The sequence below is a fragment of the Somniosus microcephalus genome, chromosome 8 (genome assembly GCF_052327205.1).
Source record: "Somniosus microcephalus isolate GS21.2 chromosome 8, FLI_Smic_1.0, whole genome shotgun sequence".
Lineage (NCBI taxonomy): Eukaryota > Metazoa > Chordata > Chondrichthyes > Squaliformes > Somniosidae > Somniosus > Somniosus microcephalus.
Genome location: NC_140994.1, coordinates 9,893,606 through 9,915,799, shown reverse-complemented (window position 1 = coordinate 9,915,799; position 22,194 = coordinate 9,893,606). Strand labels below are relative to the sequence as shown.

At 50.9% G+C, this 22,194-nt stretch overlaps 1 protein-coding gene across 1 annotated transcript; it reads left to right on the top strand.

The window, feature by feature from the left end:
- Positions 1 to 1,727: 1,727 nt before the first annotated feature.
- cpn1 (carboxypeptidase N, polypeptide 1) lies at positions 1,728 to 16,355 on the top strand. Its single transcript, XM_085994207.1, has 8 exons — positions 1,728 to 1,942; positions 4,616 to 4,762; positions 6,884 to 7,066; positions 8,484 to 8,595; positions 10,745 to 10,884; positions 12,338 to 12,437; positions 14,641 to 14,759; positions 15,576 to 16,355. Exons 1-8 carry the CDS (start codon positions 1,775 to 1,777, stop codon positions 15,753 to 15,755), a joined length of 1,149 nt encoding a protein of 382 aa, XP_085850333.1. The 5' UTR covers positions 1,728 to 1,774; the 3' UTR covers positions 15,756 to 16,355.
- The last annotated feature ends 5,839 nt before the right edge of the window (positions 16,356 to 22,194 follow it).

Here is a 22,194-nt window from a genome sequence, read left to right as displayed (position 1 = left end):
TTCCTGCACTATCTCCATATCCCTTGATTCCCTTAGTGCCCAAAAATCTATCGATCTCTGTCCTGAATATACTCAACAACTGAGCCTCCACAGCCCTCTGGGGTAGAGAATTCCAAAGCTTCTGAGTGAAGAAATTTCTTCTCGTCTCAGTCCTAAATAGCTGACCCCTTATTCTGAGACTGTGACCCCTGTTTCTAGACTCCCCAGTCAGGGGAAACAGCCTCTGTATCACAAGAACAGCAACTGCATCCTCCTCCCTGGCCACTGTGTCTGAGGCTGAACCAGACTCGCAACTTTGGCATCCTGTTTGACCCTGAGCTGAGCTTCCGACCACACATCCATCACCAAGATTCAATAGTAACTTTCAAAAGGGAATTGGATAAATACTTGTAAAGGAAAAATTTACAGGGCTACGGGGAAAGGGCAGTGGGGTGAGTGGGACTAATTGGCGAGCTCTTTCAAATAGCCAGCATGGAATAAACGGGTCTTTTTCCGAGTGGCAGGCAGTGACTAGTGGGGTACCGCAGGGATCGGTCCTGGGACCCCAGCTATTCACAATATATATTAATGATCTAGACGAGGGCACTAGATGTAATATCTCCAAGTTTGCAGATGACACAAAGCTGGGTGGGCATGTGTGAACATAAGAACATAAGAAGCAGGAGTCGGCCATACGGCCCCTCGGGCCTGCTCCGCCATTCAATAGGATCATGGCTGACCTGAATCTAGACTCACGTCCACTTCCCTGCCCTCTCCCCGTAACCCCTAATTCCCTTATCTGCTGTGTGGAAGATGCAGAGAAACTCCAGTATGATTTGGACAGATTGGGCAGATGCATGGCAGATGCAGTATAATGTGGATAAATGCGAGGTTATCCACTTTGGTGGCAAAAACAGGAAGGCAGATTATTATCTGAATGGCAATAGATTGGGAGAAGGGGAAGTGCAACGAGACCTGGGTGTCCTTGTGCACCAGTCGCTGAAGGTAAGCATGCAGGTGCAGCAGGCGGTTAAGAAGGCAAATGGAATGTTGGCCTTCATAGCGAGAGGGTTTGAGTACAGGAACAAGGATGTCTTGCTGCAGTTGTACAGGGCCTTGGTGAGACCACACCTTGAGTATTGTGTGCAGTTTTGGTCGCCTTACCTGAGGAAGGATGTTCTTGCCATGGAGGGAGTGCAGCGAAGATTCACCAGACTGATACCTGGGATGGCAGGAATGACGTATGAAGAGGGATTGGGTCGATTAGGCTTATATTCGCTAGAGTTTAGAAGAATGAGAGGGGATCTCATTGAAACTTATAAAATTCTAACAGGACTAGACAGACTAGATGCAGGAAGGATGTTCCCGATGGTCGGGGAGTCCAGAACCAGGGGTTGCAGTCTAAGGATAAGGGGTAAGCCATTTAGGACAGAGATGAGGAGGAATTTCTTCACCCAGAGAGTGGTGAACCTGTGGAATTCTCTACCACAGAAGGCAGTTGAGGCAAATTCATTAAATATATTCAAGAAGGAGTTAGATATATTTCTTAAGGCTAAAAGGATCAAGGGATATGGGGAGAAAGCAGGGACAGGGTACTGAGTTTGGATGATCAGCCAGGATCACATTAAATGGCAGAGCAGGTTCGAGTGGCCGAATGGCCTACTCCTGCTCCTATCTTCTGTGGGCCGAATGGCCGCCTCCTGTGCTGTCCGGTTCTATGGAGGAGGGGAGAAGGTTGCTGATGGTGTGACTTTCTGTGCTTGCAGTGGAGCCGGAGTTTAAGTACGTTGGGAATATGCACGGTAACGAGGTGCTCGGACGGGAGCTGCTGATACAGCTGGCGCAGTACCTGTGCGAGGAGTACAACCGCAGGAACCCGCGCATCACCCACCTGATCCACCAGACCCGCATACACATCCTGCCCTCCATGAACCCTGATGGCTATGAGGTGGCAGCTGATCAGGTAATGGTTTGCTTCAGCTAGTGGGGTCCAGAGACTCCCAGAGTTAGTGCTGCGATTATTAGCAACAAATTTACCCGCTGCTCTCGCCTCTGGCCTCGCATCCTTTCTCGTCTGTTTTATCAAGAACACTATGCTTGCTCAACCTTCTCCTCTAGCTCCTCCTAAACTCCAAATACACGGCCCCACACTCGGTGTGTTTCAGAACATGGGAACAGGAGGAGGCCATTCAGCCCCTCGAGCCTGTTCCGCCATTCAATGAGATCCTGGCTGATCTGCGACCTAACTCCATATACCCGCCTTTGCCCCATATCGCTTAATACCTTTGGTTAACAAAAATCTATCAATCCCAGATTTAAAATTAACAATTGATCCAGCACCAATTGCCGTTTGCGGAAGAGAGTTCCAAACTTCTACCACCCTTTGTGTGTAGAAGTGTTTCCTACTTTCACTCCTGAAAGGTCTGGCTCTAATTTTTAGACTCTGCCCCCTAGTCCTAGACTCCCCAACCAGCGGAAATAGTTTCTCTCTATCTACCCTATCTGTTCCCCTTAATATCCTGAAAACTTCAATCAGATCACCCCTTAACCTTCTAACTTCCAGGGACTACAAGACTAGTTTGTGTAATCACAGGGTAATCACACCATCACTCTCTAACTCGGCCTTTACTGGGGACACAGAACTCCAGAACCCCCTGCCCTCCCCTCCTCCCCACTCAACTCCTTGGGACTGCCCCCCAACTCACAGGGACGACTCCAAAATAACCTCACTTCTGACCTAAAAAGAGGGTGAATCCAGGGCAATGGTCAACCAGGTAAAGGTCGTTCTTCTAAAGATAATCGTTCTAATCTCTGGGGGGGAAAAAGAAAGAACTTTCATCTGTACAGAGCCTTTCGTGACCTCAAGACCGCGAATGAAGTACCTTTAAAGCATAGTCACTGTTGTAAAGTGCCCATTATGTAAAGCTCCATCTACACTGCCCCATCAAACACTCCCAGGCAGGTACAGCACAGGTTAGATACAGAGTAAAGCTCCCTCTACACTGTCCCATCAAACGCTCCCAGGGCAGGTACAGCACGGGTTAGATACAGAGTAAAGCTGCCTCTACACTGTCCCATCAAACACTCCCAGGGCAGGCACAGGGGGTTAGATACAGAGTAAAGCTCCATCTGCACTGTCCCAACAATATAGCTCAGTTTCTGTTTTTAGCACAGTGCCTCCCATACTGGTACTGGATTGACAATTTCCCTAGCCATTCATTCAGCGGGCACACAGACTTTGATCCCTTCAGCCTGGGTTGGATTTAACCCAGGTTCCAGTGGTGAAATCCTGGCCTGTCCCACTGCACCACCTAGCCCCTCTGTTACACAATATTCTAAATGCAGTGTTTAAAATGACAGGTTTAACTTAGTCAAATACTTTCAAGCTGTGTCTGCAGTATGTGGTTAGAATTAAATACTAGCCTGGTTACTTTTGGTGAGGATTTTTTAAGAAAAGAGTGAAAAGGAGAAGATTAAAAGCTTTCATAATACCAAGATCCGGAGATCTGACGTTACTGTGCTTCAGTCAGTCGACTCCTGGGGCCGGGAACTGAGCTACAGACTAACACACCCTGCAATGGCACTGTACTCCCAGCACGAATATTGGAAAGTGAATGCAGAGACACTGAGAGAGGGAGAGAGAAAGAGACGCTTACACAGGGAGTAAGGAGAAAGAAAGGGTGTGGAGTTTGGGGGAGAGGGAGGGAGGGAGAAGATTAGAGAATGAACAGAGGGAGGGAAGCATGGGAGATTCAGTGTGTGTGCGCGGCAGAGACAGAATGTGAGTGAGAAGGGGACAGAGAATCCAGATGCGAGTGAGACAGAGAAGGAAAGTGAGAGAAACCATGTGAAAGAGACACAAAGGAATAGCAAAAGAGAGAGAGAGAGAGAGAAGTAGCGGGGAAAGGGAGACAGAAGTGTGTCTGACCAGGAGAAAAGGGAGGTACTTGTTCGAGAGCAGAAAAGGGAGGTGTACCATTCGAGGACAGAGAGAGCCCACTCGGAACAGGAAAAGAAACAGACCCCAGCTACCCACTTCGATTAAATCTTCTCTTCACCTTCTCTGCTCCAGGGAGAGCAACCCCAGCTTCTTCAGTCTCTCCACATACCTGAAGTCCCTCATCCCTGGTACCATTCTCATAAATCTCTGCTCCCTCCCCAAGGCCTTGACATCCTTCCTAAAGTTTGGTGCCCAGAAACGTGGCAGCCAATTTGTGCACAGCAAGCTCCCACAAACAGCAATGTGATAATGACCAGGTAATCTGTTATAGTGATGTTGGTTGAGGGATAAATATTGGCCCCAGGACACCGGGGAGAACTCCCCTGCTCTTCTTCGAAATAGTGCCGTGGGATCTTTTATGTCTACCCGTGAGGGTAGACGTGGCCTCGGTTTAACGTCTCATCGGAAAGACGGCACCTCCGACAGTGCAGCACTCCCTCAGCACTGCACTGGAGTGTCAGCCTAGATCATGGGCTCAGGTCTCTGGGCACATGGGTGATGGACGGACGGGACTTGGTGCGAGTTAGGATACAGGCAAACCAGAGGGTGTATTTATTCACAAAGCCACTCGCCTGCTTCTCCGCATATCACAATGTTTGTGAGGGGAGTTGCTGATCTTCGTGTTTCGCTCCCCAGGGCTCGGCAATGAACAGCTACCTGACGGGCCGTGCGAATGCCCGAGGGGTGGACCTGAACAGGAACTTCCCCGACCTGCACGTGGCCCTGGAGAAGCAGAAGGACAGGAACCACCACATCTCGCTGGCCACAAACTGGCAGGAGCAGGTCAGTCCCGCGCTCCGAACCAGCCGAGGCAGGCAGACTGCCCGACTGCAATACCGATTGCTCAATGGAAGTGTGCGAGGCTGAAAGTTCTAACCCGTGCTGTACCTGCCCTGGGAGTGTTTGATGGGACAGTGTAGAGGGAGCTTTACTCTGCATCTAACCCGTGCTGTACCTGCCCTGGGAGAGTTTGATGGGACAGTGTAGAGGGAGCTTTACTCTGCATCTAACCCGTGCTGTGCCTGCCCTGGGAGTGTTTGATGGGACAGTGTAGAGGGAGCTTTACTCTGTATCTAACCTGCGCTGTGCCTGCCCTGGGAGTGTTTGATGGGACAGTGTAGAGGGAGCTTTACTCTGTATCTAACCCGTGCTGTACCTGCCCTGGGAGTGTTTGATGGGACAGTGTAGAGGGAGCTTTACTCTGTATCTAACCCATGCTGTACCTGCCCTGGGAGTGTTTGATGGGACAGTGTAGAGGGAGCTTTACTCTGTACCTAACACGTGCTGTACCTGCCCTGGGAGTGTTTGATGGGACAGTGTAGAGGGAGCTTTACTCTGTATCTAACCCGTGCTGTACCTGCCCTGGGGGTGTTTGATGGGACAGTGTCGGACACTCCAGACCCTGTGGTGTGTCACTAAATTTGGGAGAGAAAATTTATGACGGATTCTGCGTGAGCTCGAACCAGCCAACATGTTCACCAGCCTCTGGCACCCATTGCCCAGACCCAGATTTAACCGATAAACTACATGTAAAAAGGAACAGACCAAGACGAACAATCCAGAGATCGTGAGTTCCAATCCCACCAATGAGCACTTTGAATTCAGTTTAAAGATTCTGGAAATAAAAAGCTGGGATCAGTAAAAGTGACCCTGAATCTGTCGGATTGTTGTAAAACCCAACTGGTTCACTGATGTCCTTTTAGGGAAGGAAGCCTGCCGTCCTTTAATAGAGGTGTTTAAAATTATGAAAAGTCCTGATAGAGTAAATAAAGAGAAACTGTTTCCAGTGGCAGGAGGGTCGGTGACCAGAGGACACAGATTGAAGGTGATTGGCAAAAGAACCAGAGGGGAGATGAGGAAATATTTTTTTACGCAGCGAGTTGTTGTGATCTGGAACGCGCTGCCTGAAAGGGCGGTGGAAGCAGATTCAATAGTAACTTTCAAAAAGGGAATTGGATAAATACTTGAAAAGTTAAAAATGTGCTGGGCTGTGGGGAAAGAGGCGGGGGGGAGTGGGACTAATTGGAGACAATCTTTCAAAGAGCCGGCACAGGCACGATGGGCCGAATGGCCTCCTGTGCTGTAATATTCGATGATTCTTACCCGGTCTGGGCCTATATGTGACTCCAGTCCCACAGCAACGTGGTTGACTGTTAACTACTCTCTGATGTGACCTAGCGAGTCACTCGGTATCTAACCAGGGGATGGGCAATAAATGCCGGCCTTGCCAGCGACGACAACATCCCGAGAATGAATAATTAATTTTTTTTAAAGGGTCAAGACCTGCACAGCGAGGAATCTGCCACGAACACATTAAGGATTTGTGCAAAGTCTACTCACCACCACCACCAACAACAACAACTTGCATTTATACAGCGCCTTTAACGTAATAAAACAGCCCAAGGTGCTTCACAGGAGCGATTATCAAACAGAATTTGACACTGAAGCACCCCGAGATATTAGGACAGGTGACCAAAGGCTTGGTCAAAGAGGTTCGTTTTAAGGAGCGTCTTAAAGGAGGAGAGAGAGGCGGAGAGGTTTAGGGAGGGAATTCCAGAGCTTAGGGCCCAGGCAGCTGAAGGCACGGCCACCAATGGTGGAGCGATGGAAATCGGGGGTTGTGCAAGAAGCCGGAATACTCCCCAGCAAATATAGAGCCAATTGAAGGCTCGGCCGGATCGCGGTGGGGTGGGGACCAGTGTTCCCTGTGAGCGGCGCTTTGTTCTGCGCGGCCTGTTTCTTTTAACGCGCGGTCCCTTTACGTTTCCGCGCATGCGTAGTGTTTACGGTGTAAAAGCCGGTGAGCGGCCCGTGTGGGACGCTCAGGTCACAGAGCGGCCACGCGCACCTCAGCGGGGGAGATTGGTGGGGACCCAGCTTGACGTTGCTTCATTTCCCGCGCAGACAGAGCAGGAGACCTACGCCGTCATCCGCTGGATGCAGAGTTACAACTTCGTCCTGTCTGCCAACCTGCACGGAGGGGCCGTGGTGGCGAATTACCCATTCGACAAGGCACGCGAGCCCATTGGCCGAGGCCCACACAGGACGACCGTCTCCACCACCCCAGACCACCAGCTCTTCCAGAAGGTAAAGACAGACGTGCATTTATACAGCGCCTTTCCGGACGTCTCAAAGTGCTTTACAGCCAATAAAGTACTTTTGAAGTGTGGTCACTGTTGTAATGTAGGAAACACAACAACCAATTTGCGCACAGCAAGCTCCCAGAAACAGCAATGTGGTAATGACCAGATAATCTGTTTTAGTGATGTTGGTTAAGGGATAAATATTGGCCCCAGGACACCAGGGAGAGCTCCCCTGCTCTTCTTCAAAATAGTGCCATGGGATCTTTTACATCCACCCGAGAGGGCAGACGGGGCCTCGGTTTAATGTCTCTTCTGAAAGACGGCACCTCCGACAGTGCGGCACTCTCTCAGCACTGTACTGGAGTGTCAGCTTAGATTATGAGCTCAAAAAATATCACAAGGGTGGACTGGGATAGTATATATACATCCCGTACAGGCTGGAATCTAATCGGGGGGTTTATATATAGAATAACAGATACCCGGGAGTGAGTTACAGGCTGGAATCTAATTGAGGGGTTCGGGGGTTTATATATAGAATAACAGATACCCAGGAGTGAGATCCTTTCTGGTCGACTGTGATGTGGGTTTACAGGGCATTTAATAGGAATAGTTAGGTCAAATGTTTCCCAAAGGTGCTTTTTTGTGCCTGTTGTGCTTCCAGTGTCCACCAGAGGGAGCAGCTGTAATGCAGATTGCGAGCTGTCCCTTTCATTTCACAAACCCTTGCGTGGGGCAGTGTGTCGCACACTGTGACAGCCCAGACTGACTGCATGAAACTCGCCAGTGTCTGTTGGCTGTGAAGGGCCGATATGAAATGAGTTTGTGGCAGTATCGATTAGTTCTTATTGGGAGTGAGCCTCATTACAACAAAGAGTAAACTTCATTTAGAGAGCCCATTGGATCTAACCCCGTGCTGTACCTGCCCTGGGAGTATTTGATGGGACAGTGTAGAGGGAGCTTTACTCTGTATCTAACCTGTGCTGTGCCTGCCCTGGGAGTGTTTGATGGGACAGTGTAGAGGGAGCTTTACTCTGTATCTAACCCGTGCTGTACCTGCCCTGGGACTGTTTGATGGGACAGTGTAGAGGGAGCTTTACTCTGTATCTAACCCGTGCTGTACCTGCCCTGGGAGTGTTTGATGGGGCAGTGTATAGGGAGCTTTACTCTGTATCTAACCCGTGCTGTACCTGCCCTGGGAGTATTTGATGGGACAGTGTAGAGGGAGCTTTACTCTGTATCTAACCCGTGCTGTACCTGCCCTGGGAGTGTTTGATGGGACAGTGTAGAGGGAGCTTTACTCTGTATCTAACCCGTCTAGAAATTCTGCTGTTAGTTCAGGACTTTAACTTTGCTATTTGTCTCCCCCACCATGCCCTCGCACCCTCTCTCCCACGCCCCCACCCCACTCTGTCTCGCTACAGCTGGCTAAGGTGTACTCGTACTCTCATGGATGGATGCACAGTGGGACCAACTGTGGAGATTACTTTCCTGATGGGATCACCAACGGTGCCAGCTGGTACTCGCTTGCGAGAGGTGAGTCTCTCAATCTCTCAATCTCTCAATCTCTCTCTTTCTCTCAATCTCTCTCTCTCTGTCCCTCTCCTCTCTTTCATTTCTCTCTCTCTCTCTCTCTCTCCCGCCCTCCTGTCACCCGCCTGCCCTTTTGTTTGTCTGTCTCTCTCTCTCCCTCTCTCTCTCTGGAGCACCCAGTGTCCATTGGGTTTGGGTTCTTTCCTCAGTCCCTGGATTGGCGCCGAGCTCCCAATCTTTGCCAGCCTTGAGGTTGCTGCAGAGAAGGAGGCCATTCAGCCCATCACACCTCATGCCAGCACTGGCTCCTCCATCAGGGGTAATCTACCTGGAGGCTCCACTGACGCTCTGGAAGTGTGCTGAGGTGGAGATTCCGTCTGCTCCCGCCATGACCCTGGCCCAAATCCCAGGGGCGGGGTCATTTAAACAATACGGGGTGCGGAACACGGTAACCTGTCCCTCCGAGCCAGGATTATCTCAGTGAGCTGGCTGGGGCCGGAGACACATGCTGCTGCCCAGACGGCAGTGGGGCCTCCCTGGGAGGGATCGCCAATTGGCTTTTGAAGTTTGAGCCGTGCTTTAGGCCCAGAAGGGAACCTGTGTCCAGGTCTCAGCAGGTGCAGGTTCTGCTGGGCCAGTCGTGGGCACGTCTGGTGGGCTTCTCCGGATAGCCCAGGAACGCCCCCTATAAACATACCCTCCAAACAGCTGCTGGGGCGCCAGGCTGCGGGCAGACGAATCTCACGCCCCCTTCCCAAGTGCAATTTGCCCTGCGGTTAAAAGTTGTGAAGATCTATTGGGTTTGGGTTCCCCCTGCACCCAATTCCATCAGAATTGTGCAATTTCACTCCCGCAATTTCAACTCTTGTCCGCTCCAATCCCACCGTCCCTGCTCTCTCCCCACCCTCCCCCCCTCCCCATTCATCCAGTGATCATTTCTTTCCTCATTACCCCCTCCAAGCTCAGGACACTCGGGCCAGCTGTACCACCTGACCAGCTCGACACCAGATGAGGCATCAAACCTCACGTCCCTGACCTGTGACCCAGTGGGACACCAGGACCCCATTGGCTCAATGCCACGCCATGGTCCTTCCCCATTGGCTCAATGCCACGGCATGGTCCTTCCCCATTGGCTCAGTGCCACACCATGGTCCTTCCCCATTAGCTCAAAGCCACGGCATGGTCCTTCCCCATTGGCTCAATGCCACGGCATGGTCCTTCCCCATTGGCTCAATGCCACGCCATGGTGCCACGCCATGGTCCTTCCCCATTGGCTCAATGCCACGCCATGGTGCCACACCATGGTCCTTCCCCATTGGCTCAATGCCACGCCATGGTGCCACACCATGGTCCTTCCCCATTGGCTCAATGCTACGCCATGGTCCTTCCCCATTGGATCAATGTCACGCCATGGACCTTCCCCATTGGCTCAATGTCACGCCATGGTCCTTCCCCATTGGCTCAATGCCACGCCATGGTGTCACGCCATGGACCTTCCCCATTGGCTCAATGTCACGCCATGGTCCTTCCCCATTGGTTCAGTGCCACGCCATGGACCTTCCCCATTGGATCAATGTCACGCCATGGTCCTTCCCCATTGGCTCAATGCCACGCCATGGTGTCACGCCATGGACCTTCCCCATTGGCTCAATGTCACGCCATGGTCCTTCCCCATTGGTTCAGTGCCACGCCATGGACCTTCCCCATTGGCTCAATGTCATGCCATGGACCTTCCCCATTGGCTCAATGTCACGCCATGGTCCTTCCCCATTGGCTCAATGTCACGCCATGGTCCTTCCCCATTGGATCAATGTCACGCCATGGTCCTCCCCCATTGGCTCAATGTCACGCCATGGACCTTCCCCATTGGCTCAATGTCACGCCATGGTCCTTCCCCATTGGCTCAGTGCCACGCCATGGTCCTTCCCCATTGGCTCAGTGCCACACCATGGTCCTTCCCCATTGGCTCAATGCCACGGCACGGTCCTTCCCCATTGGCTCAATGTCACGCCATGGTCCTTCCCCATTGGATCAAAGGTGGGGGGAGTCAAATTGTGAGTTTGTGTTTTTGTATCTTAAATCTACACATGAACACTGACTGTGCCTCGACTATCGAATTCTTCTTCCTCCTCGGACCTTGTGCCTCGGACAGGGATGCAGGACTTTAACTATCTGCACACCAACTGCTTCGAAATCACGCTGGAGTTGAGTTGCAGGAAATTCCCGCCAGAGAACGAGCTTCAGAGAGAGTGGTACGGGAATCGCGAGGCCCTGCTGGCCTACATCGAGGAGGTGAGACTCTCGCGCGACTCCGGGTTGTTAGATCGACCGAGCTAATGAATCCACATCACACAAGTTCGGACACCAGGGAGAAATCAACTCGTTGGTTTTATTAATATTGACAGTTACCAGCAAGTTATACATCTATATACTCAGCAGTAGGCTAACCATCGGGGTCTATGCCTTACAACCAATCCAGGCAAGTTCTCCGCCCAGAAAAGGGCAAAGAGTTGGTGAAAGCGATCCTATTGATACACCTGGAGGCCCAATGTCGGATGACTTGCTCTAAACCTATCAATTCTGAGATTGTTGTCATGTGATCATTGTGTGGCATACGCTACTTCACCAGTAGATGGCGATGTGACACCCCACACATCCATTCCCATTCGAATGTGCAATAGTTGATGCAGATGATGAGACAATTTTCCATGGTTATAAACATCACATTTTAACAGCTCCAATGTAGACATGTTGCTCCAAACTCGTTATCATTCCTGCACAAGACCTTTCCTTCTTAAATTGTGTTAACCTGATGCTTCCTGTTTACTTGGAGTGTTTGATGGGACAGTGTAGAGGGAGCTTTACTCTGTATCTAACCCTGTGCTGTACCTGCCCTGGGAGTGTTTGATGGGACAGTGTAGAGGGAGCTTTACTCTGTATCTAACCCGTGCTGTACCTGCCCTGGGAGTGTTTGATGGGGCGGTGTAGAGGGAGCTTTACTCTGTATCTAACCCGTGCTGTACCTGCCCTGGGAGTGTTTGATGGGACGGTGTAGAGGGAGCTTTACTCTGTATCTAACCAGTGCTGTACCTGCCCTGGGAGTGTTTGATGGGACAGTGTAGAGGGAGCTTTACTCTGTATCTAACCAGTGCTGTACCTGCCCTGGGAGTGTTTGATGGGACAGTGTAGAGGGAGCTTTACTCTGTATCTAACCCGTGCTGTACCTGCCCCGGGAGTGTTTGATGGGACAGTGTAGAGGGAGCTTTACTCTGTATCTAACCCGTGCTGTACCTGCCCTGGGAGTGTTTGATGGGACAGTGTAGAGGGAGCTTTACTCTGTATCTAACCCGTGCTGTACCTGCCCTGGGAGTGTTTGATGGGACAGTGTAGAGGGAGCTTTACTCTGTATCTAACCCGTGCTGTACCTGCCCTGGGAGTGTTTGATGGGACAGTGTAGAGGGAGCTTTACTCTGTATCTAACCCGTGCTGTACCTGCCCTGGGAGTGTTTGATGGGACAGTGTAGAGGGAGCTTTACTCTGTATCTAACCCGTGCTGTACCTGCCCTGGGAGTGTTTGATGGGACAGTGTAGAGGGAGCTTTACTCTGTATCTAACCCGTGCTGTACCTGCCCCGGGAGTGTTTGATGGGACAGTGTAGAGGGAGCTTTACTCTTGTTTCCCTATCTGGGTCGTGATTTGCGAGATGACAAAATGTTGCGTTCTGTACCTTCTTAATTTGTTTCAGGTTCACAAGGGAATTAAAGGGATGGTCTTGGATGAAAATAACAATGGAATCTATAAGGCTGTCATCTCAGTTTTTGGTATCAGTCATGATGTTACCTCAGGTGGGTGCCGTGGCAATGCGTTCAGACAATCCGCCTCAGTATTTTACTCACTCTTCCTTCTGTAGAATTGCTCCCCTCGTCGACCCTAACCGCCATTCCCACACAGGCCGGTGTTTGACTTGTGGCCTGTGGAGAAGGTGTTATCCTTGCAGACACTTCCGATGTGGGAAGTTTGGGCAGAGGCCAGGACCACCCACACTGGAACAGAGGGGAGGAAACCTTCCCAAGAGATTCTTCCACACCCCTCTCATAAGAACTAGGAGTAGGAGAAGGCTTGCACCCCCTTGAGCCTGCTCAGCCATTCAATCGACCTCAACTCCACCTTTCCTGCCCTACCCTCATAGCCTTCGCTATCCCCATAGAGTCCACAAATCTGTCGATCTCTGTCTTGAATATAACGTAGTAAAATGTCCCAAGGCGCTTCACAGGAGGATTATAAGACAAAAAATTTGACACCGAGCCACATAAGGAGAAATTAGGGCAGGTGACCAAAAGCTTGGTTGAAGAGGTAGGTTTTAAGGAGCGTCTTAAAGGAGGAAAGAGAGGTTTAGGGAGGGAATTCCAGAGCTCAGGGCCCAGGCAACAGAAGGCACGGCCACCAATGGTGGAGCGATTATAATCAGGGATGCTCAAGAGGCCAGAATTGGAGGAGCGCAGATATCTCGAGGGGGTTTGTGGGGCTGAAGGAGATTACAGAGATAGGGAGGGGCGAGGCCATGGAGGGATTTGAAAATAAGAATGAGAATTTTGAAATCGAGGCGCCGCTTAACCGGGAGCCAATGTAGGTCAGTGAGCACGGGGTGATGGGTGAACGGGACTGGGTGCGAGTTAGGACACAGGGCAGTGAGCACAGGGGGCGATGGGTGAACGGGACTGGGTGTGAGTTAGGACACGGGGCAGTGAGCACAGGGGGTGATGGGTGACCGGGACTGGGTGCGAGTTAGGACACAGGGCAGTGAGCACAGGGGGCGATGGGTGAACGGGACTGGGTGTGAGTTAGGACACGGGGCAGTGAGCACGGGGTGATGGGTGACCGAGACTGGGTGCGAGTTAGGACACGGTCAGTGAGCACAGGGGGTGATGGGTGAACGGGCCTTGGTGCGAGTTAGGACACGGTCAGTGAGCACAGGGGGTGATGGGTGAACGGGCCTTGGTGCGAGTTAGGACACGGGGCAGTGAGCACAGGGGGTGATGGGTGAACGGGCCTTGGTGCGAGTTAGGACACGGTCAGTGAGCACAGGGGGTGATGGGTGAACAGGACTTGGTGCGAGTTAGGACACGGGGCAGTGAGCACAGGGGGTGATGGGTGAACGGGCCTTGGTGCGAGTTAGGACACGGGGCAGTGAGCACAGGGGGTGATGGGTGAACAGGACTTGCTGCAAGTTAGGACACGGGCAGCCGAGTACTCAGTGACTGAGCCTCCACAGCCCTCTGGGGTAGAGAATTCCAAAGATGCACAACCCTCTGAGTGAAGACATTTTTCCTAATCTCAGTCCTAAATGACCAACCCCTTATCCTGAGACTGTGACCCCCTGGTTCTAGACTCTCCAGCCGGGGGAAACAATAAACTACTCCGTAAGTGGCATCGGCAAGTGAGCGGGCCTGGGCTCCCCTGGGGGGTTGGGGGGTGGCGGGGGGAATGTTCTTAATTAGCAAAAGAATGAGTTCGAGTAGGAGACGAGGCGATGAGTTTTGGCTCGGTGAGGAGCAATGTACCTGTTTAGCTGCGCTGCTGTCTGAAGCACCCTCGCACCCAAAAAAAAAAGAATTGGAGGCAGTTGAGGGCACGGCCGCCAATGGAGGAGTGAAGAAGATCGGGGATGCGCAAGAGGCCAGAATTGGAGGAGCACAGAGATCTCGGAGGGTTGTGGGGCTGGAGGAGGTTACAGAGATAGGGTGAGGGCCACGGGGGGATTTGAACACAAGGATGAGGATTCTAAAATCGAGGGGTTGCTGGACCGGGAGCCAATGTTGGTGAGCAGGAGGAGGAAGAGTGTGTGTCGGACAAAGTACTGGAGCGAGGAGAGGGGAAAGTTCAGAGCAGGCGTAGTTAGCCTTGCAGCTTGGCCAAAACTGGGACTGGTCTCCGTGTTCCTGCTCGCTTTCCCCTCGGCTGGCTGCCGATGGGCCGTCCCACCATCCTGGCAGATGTAACTATGGGATGGACGGGTTTGGGTAACAGTCATTTGCTTTTGTTTTTGAGGTTTTGGCGGGGACTACTTCCGTCTGTTGTTACCGGGAAAGTACGTGGTCACGGCGTCGGCGCCTGGCTATGAAGATCACGCTGTCCTCGTCAATATCGATGACCACGAACCAATGCGGGTGAGTCTCTTTCCCCAATATTTATTTTCTTTCTCCAATTTCTGTATTCCAACAACAACAACTTGCGTTTGTATAGCAGCTTTAAAACGTCCCAAGGCTCTTCGCAGGAGCGTCATCAGACACAGTGCGACACTGAGCTCTCCCGGACGGCCAGACATCCACCTTCCCCCCCCCCCCCCCCCCCCCCTCGGAAAACTTCAGCTCATCCAAAACTTCTGCTGCCCCGAATCCTAACTCGCACCAAGTCCCGTTCACCCCCCGCCCCCCCTCCCGCCCCCCCCAGCGCTCGCTGACCTGCACTGGCTCCCGGTTAAACAACACCTCGATTTTAGAATTCTCAACCTTTGTGTTCAAATCCCTCCATGGCCCTCGCCCCCTCCCTATCTCTCTAACCTCCTCCAGCCCCCACAGCCCTCCCAGATCTCTGCGCTCCTCCAATTCTGGCCTTTTGCGCATCCCCGATTTCCATCGCTCCACCATTGGCGGGCGTGCCTTCAGCCGCCTGGACCCCGAGCTCTGGAATTCCCTCCCTAAACCTCTCCGCCTCCCTCTCCTCCCTTTTTAAGACGCTCCTTAAAACCGACTTCTTCGACCAAGCTTTTGGTCACCTGTCCTAATATCTCCTCGTGGCTCAGTGTCAAATCTTGTCTGATGACACTCCTGTGAAGCACCTTGGGATGTTTCACTATATTAAAGGCGCCGTATAAATACAAGTTGTTGTCTAGTTTGTGATGGGGGGGGGAAAAATCAACTCTGCTCTTCAGCCTGAGCTCCGGGTCTCTCTCGAGTTCTGAAGATCTGACCTTCTCCTCCCAGGTGGACTTCCAGTTGGTGCGGAAAGCGGTTGCGCCCACCGCCCGTCCACCGACTGCCTCGCCGCTGCTGAGCACCTCCAGCAGAGCGCCCCACCACAGAGTGGGCCCGCGGGCCACCAGGGAGGGACCTCCGAAGCAGAGGGAACGCCGACGCCTGCGACTCCGTTACCAGGGGCACTGAACCTCGATCCTCCCCTCCCTCCCGCCCCCCCCCCCCCTCACTCGCTCTCCCCCTGAAACAAGTCCTTTTCACTCAACCACCTTCGTGAAGTGGTGTCAGGGAAGCCCGCAGGAAGAACCTTCTTGGGAAGAACTCCACCTCAGGAACTAAATCGGATCAAAGACCTTTTTATCTTTTAAAGTTATATTGTGTGTGTTTTTTTAAAATTTGCTTTTACTTATTTTAAGTTGTGAGTAGCAGTTGCCAACTCTGGACGTATTCCTGGAGGCTTCCTCACATGACCTCCCCGCCCCCGCCATTGGCCGCCCGACACGTCCCCCGCCATTGGCCGCCCGACACGTCCCCCGCCATTGGCCGCCCGACACGTCCCCCGCCATTGGCCGCCCGACACGTCCCCCGCCATTGGCCGCCCGACACGTCCCCCGCCATTGGCCGCCCGACACGTCCCCCATCACGATGCCCCACCTCCCCACGGTCACGGCCAATCGGAAAGCGAATAAACTCTTTTGTTCCCCAATGATTCTTGACCGTCGGGCGGATCTGCCTTTGTTGCCATCTCCCAATATTTCTATCGCCAATAAACAAAAGTGTTTAAAGAAAGTTTGTTAATTTTTATTTTAATGGCCCGTTGATTTTTCTCCACGGAGTTTTGCTGGCGGCGGTGTCCAGGAGATGAATCTTAAATTCCTGGAGACTCCAGGGCAATCCTGGAGCGCTGGCAACCCTAATTGTGAGGTGGGGGGTTCAATTTGGATGAGATGGGGGGCTGGGGCCTGTGCTGAAGGCTTATTTTGCCAACACCAGTCTTCCTCATTGGCCCATTGCCACACGGCAGTGCCGTTACCCCACTTCCCAGTCCGCCAGAGTGACACCCAGTGAAGGAGTTTGCAGTAATTTGCCGCTTTCTTTAAGCGACGCCGTAATAAACCCTTTTTTATACAATCTTTGACTGTTTCCATGGCAGCAGACAAGATGGCCGACACTGTTTGGTTGGGGGTTGAGTGGGGGGGGCGGGGAGGCAGTGGGTTTATCGCCGTGCTGACGCGACTAGGAGTCTCGTCGACAGCAGTGTTTCGCGATGTGGGGGAGACGCACTCTGGCCCAGGACGCACCATCTACCCACAGCCCGGATATCAAGGCCGAGGCCTTGCCTGGAGACGGGTCACATTGGAGCCACAGGGGTCACCTTCCCCCCTGGACACTCCCGGCCTGTCACTGCTCCTCCTGTCTGGTTCTATTTGAATCTTTCATTTTAACTCTTGTGTGTCTGTAACATTCGAACGGCTGCACAAAATTAACCGCTCTTTGTTGTGTCAATAACAAGCAACAGTTGTGATATTTAAATTATCTTTTAAACGGTAATTAATAATGCAATGGTCAGGTGACACAATGCGTACATTTGTGATTGGTGTAAAGTCCGCGCCTCAATAATACACGGACTTCGGGAGAACAGTTTAACAGGTGCTTTACTGAACAAGAGGCAGCTTGAAACTGAAACTACAGAAGCCTGCTAGGGCCTTTTATACAGGGGTGGTCACTGCCGGTACTGCAGTCTAAGACCAGTTATTCCCTTAAAGGTACATACACAACAATTCCTCCCCTTTTAGATAAATAGTACATAACATTCATTTAACAACTAAATAATAACTAATTACAATTACAATTTTCTCAATATATACATCAACAGAAATAGTCATTTATAAGTTCAGTCTTTGAGGAGGCTTCCTGATCCGGACTGGATAGCGTCTTTCTCGAGTATCCTGTTCTGGCGGTGGAGTCAATCCTGGCTCATTGTCATTGGTTGGTTCGTCAGCTTCCAATACCCCTGCTTCTGAGGTAGACGCAATCTGTACTTCGGGCTCATTACCAGGTGCACATGCTTGTGGTACAGGTTTGGCTTGTTCCTGTGACTCTAGAATCTGGTCAGCATGGCGTCTCACGATGCTCTCTCCAACGTCCACTGTGTACATTAGTGATCCCTGCTGTGTGCATAGCGTGCCTGGCTGCCATTTTTCTGTTCGGTAGTCGTGGGCCAAGACTGGTTGCCCTATCTTGAAGCTCCTGGTTGGCTTCTCATTTATGTGCTGGAACTGCTTATCCTCAACATCTCGTCTTATGTTTGGTTTGAGCAAATCCAAGCGACATCTTAGTCTCCGGTTGAAAAACAGTATGGCTGGAGTTTGGTTGGTTACTCCATGTGTCGCATTCCGGTAAGCAAACAGGAAGTTATCCACCTTGTGTTGCAGTGGTATGTCATCATTATACATTGCCTTTATGGCCTTTTTAAAGGTCTGAACAAACCTCAGCCAATCCATTTGTGGCTGGATGATATGGGGCAGATGTGTAATGTTTCACCCCATTATTCTTCAGGAACCTCCGGAAATCCTCAGACACAAACTGTGGGCCATTGTCGGAACAGATCTGTTCTGGCAACCCATTCCTGGCGAAGATGGTCCTTAGGACTGCAATAGTTTTCTCCGTGGTGGTGGAGGACATTTTAATGACCTCTGGCCATTTCGAATGGGCGTCCACAGCGATTAGAAACATTGAGTCCATAAATGGACCAGCGAAATCAATGTGTACCCGTTGCCATGGAGATGAGGGCCACTCCCATGGATGTAGCGGGGCCTGTGGTGGAGCGTTTTGGACCTTCTGGCATCCTGTGCATCTCTTGGTCATATCCTCGATTTCTTTATCGATTCCCGGCCACCACACAAACGCCCTGGCTAGGCTCTTCATTTTTACCCCTCCCAGATGACCCTCGTGAAGCTCATTGAGTACTCTATCTCTCAACTTGGGTGGAATTACCACTCGGGATCCACACATCAAGGTTCCCCGGCACACTGACAGCTGTTCCCTCCTTGGCGAGAATGCTGGCAACAGTGAGTCGCCATATGCTGGCCATCCCTTCACCGTCAAATCAAAGACCCGAGAGAGTGTCGGGTCATTTCGGGTTTCCTTCTCAATACTTGCGTTTGTAACAGGCAAACATTCAACTATGGTCACATGGAATATCTCCACAGGGTCCACTGCAGGTGCTTCTTCCGCCATAGGCAACGGTAGACGCGACAGCCCATCAGCGTTTCCATGTTGTTTTGTACCCTTGTACTCTGTCATACTGATGTGCCCCTAGAAAAAGTGACCATCTTTGCAGCCGTTGCGCCATCATCACCGGAACGCCCTTCTTTGGGTTAAAAATTGAGACCAGGGGTTGATGATCAGTCAGTAGGGTGAATTTTTGCCCGTGCAGATAGTGATTGAACTTCTTCACCCCCCACACCAGGCTGAGGGCCTCCCTGTCAATCTGGGCGTAGTTACGCTCGGCTGAGGTTAGCAAGCGCGATGCAAAGGCTATTGGCCTCTCTGAACCGTCACGGAATTTGTGTGACAGCACCGCTCCAATGCCGTAAGGTGACGCATCACATGGCAACCGAATCGGTAGTGTTGGGTTGTAGTGGGCCAATACTTCTTTTGAAGTGATTTGGCATTTACATTCCTGAAAGGCACGCTTACATTCATCACTCCATTTCCATGTTACACCAGTTTGAAGGAGGGCGTTCAGTGGGTGCAGAATTGTAGATAAATTCGGCAAGAACTTATGGTAGTAGTTCACCAACCCGAGGAACGACCTCAGTTGCGACACATTTTCTGGTGCTGGAGCCTTGACTACAGCCTCAATCTTGTCCGGCGACTTATGCAACCCTTCCTCATCAATCATGTGGCCACAATACGAGATTTGTCTCCTGAAGAACTCTCATTTGGGATGGTTGGCTCGTAGCCCATATTCCTGCAATCTAGTGAGCACCTGCTCCAGGTTGGCAAGGTGTTCACTGTCATTTTCGCCCGTAACCAGGATGTCGTCCAAATAACACTGGGTCCCCGGGATCCCTTGCAGGACCTGTTCCATTGCCCTCTGCCACATAGCCGGGGCCGATGCTACCCCAAATACCAGTCAATTGTACTGGTAAAGGCCTTTGTGAGTGTTTATCGTGAGGTATTTCCTAGATGCTTCTTCCACCTCCATTTGTAGATACGCTTGAGCCAGGTCAATCTTTGTAAAATGTTTCCCTCCAGATAGTGAGGCGAAAATATCTTCTATCCGCGGAAGCGGATACTGTACTGTGTGCAGGACTGGGTTCACAGTCACCTTGAAGTCCCCACAGATGCAAACCTTCCTTGGCTCCCCAGGCGTGCTGCTCAATGCTTTCTTCATTACAGGAACGATGGGTGTGGCCCACTCGCTCCAGTCCACCTTAGACAGCACCCCCGAACGCTCCAGACTCTCCAGTTCAGCTTCCACAGCTGGGCGTATGGCGTATGGCACTGGTCTGGCCTTGAAAAATTTTGGGGTTGCGTTATCCTCAATCTTTATGGTTGCCTTTACTCCTTTTAGAGTCCCAAGTCCTTGTTGGAACACCTCTTCCGCGTCAGATAGAATTTGTGACAGATGTCCAGGTGCGACGTCATCATCTTTTTTGTCAGTCACAGTTAGTGCCAGAATGGAATGCCAATCCAATTGTAGTCTTCGGATCCATTCACGTCCCAATAATGGTGGTCCTCCATCTCGTAGTATATACATGTATAGTTTCTGTGTTTCCTTTCCGTTATATTCAACTGGCACCCTTATTTTTCCTCTGGGGTAGACATTTTGCCCCGTGTATGTCTTCAATACAATGGACGTGTCCTTTAAGGGTATGTGTGAGAATAGCCGCTCATAGTCTCGTCGATTCATGACAGTTAGGGCTGATCCTGTGTCCAATTCCATCTTCACTGGGGACCCTGCTATCATGAGGGTGACCCAAATGGTTCAGTGATCTTTTGCGATCACGTTGTGTAGCTTTAAACAACTTAGTCGCCTGCTCCCGGAGTCCTTATCACTCTCCTGATCTTCTGAACTACTATCTGTCAGTTTCTTTACTTTCCTGTACTGTTCCTTAGTAGTTCTTGTCGTGTTGGTCTTCTTTCCCGACCTGCAGACTCTTGCTATATGTCCCATCTTCCTGCATTACCTGCATATTTTGTCTTTAAACCAGCAGTCCTTCTGCTCATGGGTTGTTCTGCCGCAGCGATAGCACTTTTCGGCTCCATACGCCATTTCGTTAGCGCTGTATTCTTGTGGTTTCTGTTGTATTTCCGCAGCTCCCCGTGCTGCTGCTTCGTAGGATACTGCCACGCTGAAAGCCTGTTCTAGCGTTGTTGAGTCTGTGTTTACAAGTGCAGTTATATTGAATAACACGACACAGACAACAGAGAGTAACTAAACAGGTCTTTAGTGATTGAGGGTCAGAGCGGGAACTGAGATACATATTACTCCACAGGGTTTATATACCGGTGTGGTCACTACCGGTACTACAATGTACAGGAGCTGTTAAAAGTAGTCCTTCACCTTAAGGTATCCTCTTAAGGTAGTACAGGTTACATACACTACAATTCCTCCCCTTTTAGCTTAACAGTGGACACCCCATTAATACAGTACATGAATATATATACATATATACAATTTACACACAATGAATATTCAAAGGTTCAGTCTCTGACGAGGCTTCCGGATCCGTGCCGGATAATGCCTTTCAGGGATCTCTTGTTCCCGTTGCTGGGGTGACTCATTCAATTGATCTTCTATGGATTCAACATCATCTAATACAACCGAGTCCGAGGTAGATGCTACAGGCTCAATAAATTCTTCAACTGGTGTCTCTGCCGGAGACATGGGGTTGACCCTTGTTCTTGATCCCACAAGTTGGTCAGCATGACGTCGTATTACGTTCTCCCCAGTGTCTACCATGTACATCAAAGGCCCCTGCCGTGCACAAATTGTTCCAGGTTGCCATTTATCATTTCTATAGTCCCTGGCCAACACTGGTTGTCCTATTTCAAAACTCCGAGTGGCCTTTTCATTTATGTGTTGGAATTGCTTGTGTTCAACTTCCCGTCTCACATTGGGTTTTAACAAATCCAACCGGGACCGCAACCTTCTGTTATAGAACATGATGGCAGGGCTTTGATTTGTCACTGCATGCGTGGCGTTTCGATATGCCATTAGGAAATTGTCCACCTTGTGTTGTGGAATATGATCTTCACACATGGCCTTTATTGCCTTTTTGAATGTTTGTACAAATCCCTCGGCCAACCCATTTGTAGCCGGATGGTATGGGGCAGATGTATAGTGTTTCACCCCATTCTTTTTCATGAATTTCTGGAATTCTTCTGACACGAACTGTGGTCCGTTGTCTGAACAAATTTGCTCAGGCAATCCATTCCTCGCAAATATAGTTCTCAAGACTGCAATCGTCTTCTCAGTGGTAGTGGTCGACATCTTGATCACTTCTGGCCATTTAGAGTATGCGTCTACTGCTATCAAAAACATGGAATCCATGAATGGACCTGCAAAGTCAATATGCACGCGTTGCCATGGAGCTGAAGGCCATTCCCACGGATG